Genomic DNA, 9,301 nt, shown 5'->3' on the forward strand with positions numbered 1-9,301 from the left:
CACACACACACACACACACACACACACACACACACTCTCTCTCTCTCTCTTTCTCCTGCTGCATTGGGTTTGACAGCTACATGCACCATTCATTAATTTACTTAACTTTACTTAAAGAAAAGAAAGGAGTGCAAGCACAAAGTAAAGACACTTCCTTCTCCGCCCCTCCCTCTTCGTCTCCCCCAAAAAAAAAACCCCCAAAAAAACAAACACACACACAAAATGTTGTATTAAATAATATATCAATTTTTGCAAAATAAAAATACCACCCTTGGTCCTTCTTTGATTTGGAGGACCAAATGAAAGTCGTGTGGAAAGAATGGGCATTTTTTTTCCTTTCGAGAAGAAACACAACAGGTAATGAAACATGGGTGTGTTTATGGGGTTCAGGGCAGAGAAGACATTCAGCGAGGTGGTTTCAAAGAAATGCATGTTGTTGGATCACAAAGGTGTGGTTTGAAACTGGCTGGTTCCCGTTGGCACAATAGTCAATACTATGAAGGCAGTAAACCATGGTTCTTCAAACACAGCTGAGATCAGAAGTCAGAAGAAAGCGGCCGTGTCTGCTTGTGAAAGGTGTTGTCTTCCATCATGACAACACACTTGTGCACACACCTCGAAAGTCACCGATCTCCTGGACTCCTGGCAGTGGGAAATCCTTGAACATCCACGCTATTTCCTACAACTTTCATTTACTTCACAAAATCAAAGGATTCTGGGTGCAGCAATTAAGCGATTTGAAGGCAAGGAAGAAATTGTGCTGGAAGAAAATACTGAGCAAAGGATCCCGGCCGAATTGGACATGGTCACTTCGTTTGACCGCTGGCTACATCCTATAAAAAAAACTGCTTTGAGATCGACTGTCGTTATATTGTACAGAAAACATGTTTCTGTAGTTAGATCTATGTATTAAAGATCTTGTATGTAAAATAAAAAAAATTATTGATTTTTACAGAACAGGGGCACCTACTTTTGGGACAGACAATGCACGATAATTATTGTTGACAAGGTCTTTCTTGTCAGAGGTGGAAATAGGAACATATTATATAGGAACAAAATATTTATTTTTATGGGCTGAAAAAGGAAACTATCTTTTAAAAATAAACTATAGCCTACATGTATGTCTGCTTATCAGAAAATTATCGTATTGTTTATCTTGTTTCATTTGTTTGTTTGTATATTTTAATTTTTTTTTAATTTTTTTTTTTTGGGGGGGGGGTTAGTTTTATTTCTAATTCTTTCCATCTTTTTTAATATTGTTTTGCTTTGCTTAGCTTTTGTATTTTAGCGTATGCCTTTATTTTTTATTTTTTAAAAATTGGTTTCATAATTATATTTTGTGACAGTGTGTGATTCAAAGGGAAAATTGTCAATTGCCACCGCGTCACTCGGTGGCAATTGACACTACCATAATAATATTATAAGTGTCAAGGGGCTGAACCCCATATTTGAAGAGTAGCAGCAAGGGTTTATATCCTTTCATCTATTACTCCCCTTCTTTGATTGATTTTTTTTTTTTTAATGCACAAAAACAGCTCCTGGGCCAATCCCCTTCTCTAAGAATGCAACACGGCTTATTAAAACACCATCAAAAGCTGTTATGTCATTGCTTCACTATCAAAAACCTGCTAAGTCAATACTTTGTATTCCATATTCACTGTTATTTAATCATGAACTACAGCATAAAAAGTGTCTACATATCTCAGTCTCAGTGTGTAGCAAATTGGAAATAATGGTACATAATTTCTATACTTAATGCAGTTTTTCTCATAACTTGACCAACTCCACTTACCAGGTTTTGCAAGTGACCTCTGACCTTTCATATGTGTAGGAGTTTACAACCTCAACTTCCTCATCTTCAATGAAAAATGGTTGCGAAGGATCTTTTTAAACTCTAAAGTCTATTATTAATTCCTTAATTCTTTTTTGCATTTCGTAAAATGGAGTGGTTATCTCACCAATTTGTAAATACATTTACAGCCTCCCTGTATTCCTTCTCATTTGCTGTTTAAGGCCTTAGAGGGAGGTATATCTCGACTAAGCAAGTCTTTGTGGTCGTTCTTATATGTATGTTTACCTTTTCTGTTGTATGAAACACATTAACAACAACGATACTTCGGGGGTGCAATTTGCAAGGATTATTGTAAAGTCATAGCAGTCTGCTGAATATAACTATCATAAGCAAAGATCGTTTGCCTGCGCTGCTAATGCAGCAAATTAACATCACATAATAATATATAATATGTAACAAATAGATATAAATAACGTAATATATAATATATATACACATCTAATGTATAATATATATCTAAATAATATAAATTATACATATAGTATATATATACTCGGTGTATATATATATATATATATATATATATATATATATATATATATATATATATATATATATATATATATAAATATACATTAAATAAATGTATGTTTTATACAATATAAAAATTTATTATATAGATCTATATGATACATAAAATTATATATACATAATGTGTGTGTGTGTGTGTGTGTGTGTGTGTGTGTGTGTGTGTGTGTGTGTGTGTGTGTGTGTGTTATGTGTATGTGTGTATTATTAATTAATATCATAATCAGTAGGTGCCAGATCTACGAAAGACACTGGCGATCGTGGTCTGCTCATTTATTTGCTCAGAGGCTCTAACAAACATCGACAGTTTCCTGGTCTCTGCCCTATCCTAGCTGTTCAGGTTTTCCCAGTTGGCTGCTCTTTGTCTATCTTATTTTTTGTTGAAGTCAAAAAGAAACTGCCCAAAAAAGACGTAAAAAAGGGGAGACTGAGAAAGGGAGAGGGCGAGAGAGAGAGAGAGAGAGAGAGAGAGAGAGAGAGAGAGAGAGAAAGAGAGAGAAATGGAGAGGAAGAGAGAGAGAGAGACAAACAGACAGACAGACAGACAGAGAGAGAGACAGAGAGAGGCGGGGGAGAAAGAGGAGGGGAAGGAGGAGGAAGAGATAGACAAGAAAGAAAGAAAGAAAGAAAGACAGAAAGAAAGAAAGACAGAAAGAAAGAAAGAAAGAAAGAAAGAAAGAAAGAAGGAAAGAAAGAAAGAAAGAAAGAAGGAAGGAAAGAAAGAAAAAAAGAAAGAAAGAAAGAAGGAAGGAAAGAAAGAAAGAAAGAAAGAAAGAAAGAAAGAAAGAAAGAAAGAAAGAAAGAGACAGAGATAAAGAGAGAGGTCTAATTTTTGATAGTGTAATGTCGGCTTCCGTTGATTTCTAAAAGTAACTATTGTCAGAAACTTGTCCGTCCACATAATAACACGAGTTCTATGGTCAGAAACGTTTCCACGAACACTTAGCACGAGTTCTAAGGTCAGAAACTTTACCGCCCACACAAAGTGCGAGTTCTATTTTCAGAAACGTTACCATCAGAAACGTTTCCATCCACACACAGTACGAGTTCTGGAGCGACGAACTTTACTTACAGAAACAGAGAAGGGTTTTGACGACACTTTTTCCCGACACAAAATGTGCCTGGTCTCTTGCCGGGCAGGATAAACGTCGCTGAAAGTTACAGCCCTTAATTCAATTCTTCCAATAAATCTTCTCATTTTCCTAATAAGAGAACAACTAAATATCTTTTTTTTTATGTTAATAAAACCCAAAAAAAGAAAAGAAAAAGAAAAGAAAGAAAAGAAAAACCTCTGTTTGGCAAAGTCTTTTTTTTTTCTTTCTACTCTCGATAAGTGATCTACGTTTTGCTGATTGTGTACGTAATATTTGCAATCAAGCATGTAATTGACATTTACAATCATCCAGAACAAAAAACAACAACACATTTACAATCACCAGTTAAGATTGTGTACGCAGATATGCAACCAAACGCATAATTCACAATTACAATGATCAAGGAGAAACACCATAACATTTACAACCTTCAATACTTAAGATTATATATTTATCTTTGCAATCAAACGTATATATTATAATTCATATTATTCACAATCATCAAGAAGGAATAAAAAACACGTTTGCAATCACCAAACTTACGATTGTAAACGTCTGTTTGCAATCAAACGCATAATACACATTTAGAGACATAGAGGACAAGAAAAAACATTTACAATTTCCAAAGCTTAAGATTGCTTACGTCTATTTGAAAACAAACACGTAATTCACATTTGCAATTATCAAGGGAAAAAAACAACATTTACAATCAACAAACTTAAGATTGCGTACGCTTATTTGCAATTAAAATTATAATTCACATTTACGAGTATCAAGGAAAAAAACACATTTACAATTACCAAAACCTTTAAGATTGTGTTCATCTATTTGCAATTAAACGCATAATTCACATTTACAGTCACCAAGTACAAGAACAAAAAAAACATAATTTATAAATTTAAAAAAAACATAATAAGATTGTGTACGTTTATTTGCAATCAAGCGCATAATTCACATTTACAATCATCATGGAGAACAGAGAGCCTGAAACAGACGACAAAACGTAAGATTATTTACGTCTATTTGCATTGAAACACATAATTCACTTTTATAATCATCAAAGAGAAAAGAGAAACATTTACAATTAACAAAACTTAAGTTTGCTTACCCGTCTTCCTGCAATGACTAACGCATAGGCTGCGGACAACCTTAAGATTTTCACACCGTTAAAAGATGTGTCAAAAAGACGTAAAACCAAACCAGACGACCAGGACAGACAGAATGGCCAAGGACGACGCCAGAGTGACGGTTTTATCCCCCTTGTTGGGAGCGCCAGTGGCACGGTACTGGAGCGTGAACCCGTGACCTTGAACCTGTGACCCGGAGAAAAAGGTGACGTTGGCCACGTTTCCCTGACTGACATACTTGTGTTTCAGATCCGTGCTGTTGCCACAGAGCCTGACTACGCGCCGGTAGGATGAATCGTTCAGGTACAGCGTCAGTCGGTCGGCATGGTTACTGGCGTCGTAACACGTCTCGTCTGGGTGGAGTTGAGGGATGTCAAGGTCAAGGACGTTTATCTCGATGGTCTTGACGTCGTCCTCGGATTTCAAAATGTATCCGCACTTTGAGTTTTTCGGGTCCAGGTTCGGGTAGTTGGGTGACGTGAGCTCGCCGAGAGCTCCGTTTGACGGGACATTGATGGTCTGAACGGTTCCGCCGCAGCCTGTGATGGGCGTGGTCTCCGCCGTGTAAGTCAAGGTCACTGGTCGTGTGAGGTACTTTCTGAGGTAGACCATCAGAAGCAGCTCGCTTTGTTGGCTCACGATGGCGCGCTCTGACGTCATGCTGCAGGAGAAGGAAGGGTTCCTCATCTCCAGACGTGAGTCCAGGACCGGGGAGAAAGAAACAGCGTTGTCGCGTCTTTCGTCGCAAGTCCCGTTCCTGGTCAGGTCAAAGATCACATTGGTCAGGGTGACCGCCTGGCTGTCTGAACCAGAGTAGAACCTCCAGTAACACCTGGTGCGCCCCATGAAGTGCTCAGGGTGGAACGTTATAGAGTGGGACACCCTCCCCTCGCCCACATCGATGGATGTGTTGCAGGAAGCGTACTCCATGTCCCCCCACGAGATGGTGCTGTAGTTGAAGTAGAAACCTGGGACGACGGGCCGTGTGGTTTTCAAACTGACAACGACAGTCTCCTGCTGGAAGGTTTGCATAAACCCGGCCTGGGCCCGTGCTGAGCAGATGTCCACCTCGCCCTCGTCCTTGCCTCCCGCCGAGTGGAGAGACACCCTCAGCTGTACCGGTCGGTCCTTGCCCTCACACAAAGGGATCAGGAGCCCGCTGGAGACTTCCAGGACGGTGAAGTCCTGCGGGTCAGCTCTGGTGATGCTCCACTCACAGTCCAGCTCGGACATCAGGTAGTGAGGATAGTTGAGGGACTCCGCCCTCTGGGTCTGGCGTGTGGCGGTCAGGTGTGTCGGAGAGCAGGATGTGTGGACAGTGCTGGAGGCGGGGAAGCTCTGGGTCCGGAACTCGAGACTCGTGCTGGGGGTGGGCGTGTCCACGGTCAAGTGAACAGTTAGGTTGTCACGTGAGTACAGCCATAGGTTGGGGTCCAGTGCAACATTGGCGTCAGTGAGCAGTGGCGTTTTGAGTTCGTGGCCCGGATTTCCTGTCAGAATAGAGAAAAGACTACCGTGTCCTCTTTTCACTTCCCCAGAGCTGAAGTTTGTTTTTATTCCGATCACGTCGTCATGCTTGATGAGGTGCCAGGAACAGTCGATGTGTTTTCTCAACCGGACAGCATCTGGTAACGTGTAAGTTTTTCCTACCACGGGAGTATAGACTCTCTCGCAAGGCCCATCAATATTTGCCTGGTATTTAACCCAGAACCCTTCACTTTGCTGGTGTGCTACTAGCGAGGCGAGCCGCCGTGGGAAGAGAGTCTGGTGGGTCACAACGTTACCGTCACAGTCCTTGGTCAGCTCAAAGTGTTCCTCCGAGGGTCCGTTAAACACTGACAACTTCTGGGCTAGTTCCAGTCGGGAGGCGAGTATTTTATCCCACACTTCCAACATGCTGCAGTCTGCGGTTAGAGCCCGTGTCAAGGTCATCTGTAGGTCAGCGTTTTGGCCGATTTGGTTGGCCGGGATCCAGGCGTAGGAGACGGAAGTAGCTGGTTCTAAAACCTGGGCGTTGATGTCCCGGCTGGGAGATGGTTCACGTGACTTGACCACCAAGGTCAGAACCGCGTCACTGCCTCCGCGGCTGGACAACGTGAAGGTCAGTTTCCGGCCCGAGGCTCTTAATGTTGAGAAGGGGAGGAGCCTGGTCGGGCAGCCCGTGGTGCCTGCAGCCTGTGGCGAGCTCTCGTTGACCAGCACAGTTCCCGTGCCCAGGTCCTGCACGTTCAGAGTCTGCTCGGCACAGCTCGCGGAACCGTCGGCAGCCGTGAGTGTGTACTCTGTCAGCGCCGCTTCAATGACTGTGTCGTTACTGCCGGTGTCAAAGGTCACCTCACAGGTCAAGTCGCTCTCGTTTGTGCTCTGGATACTCCACTCAAACACGTACGCGTCCGTGGGACCAGTAACCGTCTCCGATTTATTCGTCCGGCACGATCTTCTCTCTATCGGACGGGCTGTGTATTCAACCTCCAAACCTACAGGCTGCTTCGGAAATAGTTCATATATGACTTCTGTTGTATACGGAGCATCGTACATTTTCTTGAGTATAGCAAAACGTGTTGGTGTCTGGGAGACTGTACAAATGCTCTGTCCCGTGCACCTGGGTGTTTGTAGAGCACTGCCATTGACTAATGGGGCGTCGTCCTGTCCGAAACCACGAGACACAGACGTGAGTTTCACGTCGACGGCGAGGTCGCGTGAGGACTGGACGTTCCACTCACACTTCTCGTGTACAGGATACGCAAACGGGTACCCAGACATGTAGAGAAGGCGGGTCTGTGGTTGTGCTTTAACTAGCGAGCCTCTACACGGCACTCCCCCACTCGTGTTGAGATAGCTGAACTGAAGGCTGAAGCCTCCCTCGGATGATGATCCGTCGCCGCCGCCATTGCTAACGCTGGGACGCGCGTACGTGACCTGGAAGGGGACATCTGGAATGACCATTGACCTCGCGAACTGTCCACCCCGCCAGGAGATGCTTGTTGTGTCCATAGTGACGGGGTAGTCTGTGTGGCCCCACGAGATGGACAGACCGTCGCTGATGTTGTAGAAAGTCACGCGGAGGAGCACGCCGCCTGGGGAAAGGACCTGGCTACTGCACACCAGGTCCGTCTGGTTCCCGCCGTCGCTCTGTGACGTCATGTTGAAGGCCAGAACCTTATCTGTTCCCCCGACAGTCAGCTGTATGTGCTGGGGCCAGCCGCATGGGTCCTGGGCTGTGACTGTAGCAAGGACGCCTGGGGTGGGAGATGCGGGGTGCAGGGGATACATGAGTCTATCTATCTATCGATCGATCTATCTATTTATCTATCTATAAATGTATCTATCTATGTATATGTCCATTTATCTATCTAAAGACAGAGAGAGAGAGAGAGAGAGAGAGAGAGAGAGAGAGAGAGAGAGAGAGAGAAAGAGACACACACACACAGAGAGAGAGAGAGAGAGAGAGAGAGAGAGAGAGAGAGAGAGAGAGAGAGAGAGAGAGAGAGGGGGGGGGGCAGAGAGAAAGAGATAATAAACAGGTAAATAAATTTCATTTTTTTAAATCCCGAAAGGGCAATTTGGTTTACAATGGCAAATACACATACTTAGTTGAATACACAATTATAAATCCACACTTGCCTAAATACTTACACATATATACCTGCATAAAATGCACAATTGCACCAATACAGAACAATTTCACAACCAAGCCATTGCTGGTTGCAGATAGATAGATAGACAGATAGATATATAGATAGATAGAGAGATCAATAGATTGATAGATAGATAGATAGATAGATAGAAGAGAGAGAAAGAAAGAGAGGGAGACAGAGAGAGAGACAGAGAGAGAGAGAGAGACAGAGAGAGACAGAGAGAGAGAGAGAGAGAGAGAGAGAGAGAGAGAGAGAGAGAGAGAGAGATGTCCTCAATCCACACAGTACTGAACACTTCAGACTGTTACCCATTTTCGAACCGGTGTACATTTCTTTTCTCAAACTCAAATACTTGCCCTACTTTAGGAGACAAGATTGAGTGGCGCGCGTTCTGTCTACTTGCAAAGTAAAAACAAGCCCTGCTGTGGACTATGAACTAACCTGAAAACAGCCAACCTATGTCCTGCGTCCTCATAATAATATGACCTTATGCAATTGTGAGTGCCATAAAACGTTTACTGAACTGAAAGACTATGTCTTGTAAGCGATTCAGGCCTTCTTTGTGTCTACGACAAGGTAAAAGCATACTTTCTAACATGCTATCAATGGACATCAACTTACCTGTGAGAAGGAAAAAAATGTTTAGGAGCATCGTGCCGAACATGTTCTCAGAACGAATATGGCGGCTTGTATGTTTCCTTGTGAGTAGGCGCTATCATAATATACTGTGGGCTTGCGAAATATCTCATGGTGGCAAGGGGAACACCACTGATAACGTTGTGCTAAAAATAGAAACGAAAAACGACTCTTTGGTAAGAGCGAGGCATTGGTATCGATGCACAGAACTTGAACAGCGAAGCCTGTTAATCACTTTTGTTCTTTCTCTTTGATTTAACTCATCGTCGATCAAAAATATTGTTTGGGTTTTTCTAATGTTAGAGATCTACACTCCCTTCTATATAATTCAGATGTTTTCGGGGTTTTTAAAGATGTTTTCCATCTTTTTTTATGTGTGGACCCTGCTTGTCAGTACCCGCCAGGGCGAAGAGGAACGTAACGTCC

The 9,301-nt window shown here is 42.8% G+C and overlaps 1 protein-coding gene across 1 annotated transcript; it reads right to left on the reverse strand.

Moving 5' to 3' along the window:
• Positions 1–4,125: 4,125 nt before the first annotated feature.
• On the reverse strand, positions 4,126–8,905 carry LOC101855720. The gene is made up of 2 exons (XM_005096797.3): positions 8,861–8,905; positions 4,126–7,840 (listed from the first exon to the last, which is right to left on the reverse strand). Exons 1-2 carry the CDS (start codon positions 8,901–8,903, stop codon positions 4,653–4,655), a joined length of 3,231 nt encoding a protein of 1,076 aa, XP_005096854.1. The 5' UTR covers positions 8,904–8,905; the 3' UTR covers positions 4,126–4,652.
• Positions 8,906–9,301: the final 396 nt, after the last annotated feature.

This window comes from Aplysia californica, unplaced genomic scaffold (genome assembly GCF_000002075.1).
Source record: "Aplysia californica isolate F4 #8 unplaced genomic scaffold, AplCal3.0 scaffold00137, whole genome shotgun sequence".
NCBI lineage: Eukaryota > Metazoa > Mollusca > Gastropoda > Aplysiida > Aplysiidae > Aplysia > Aplysia californica.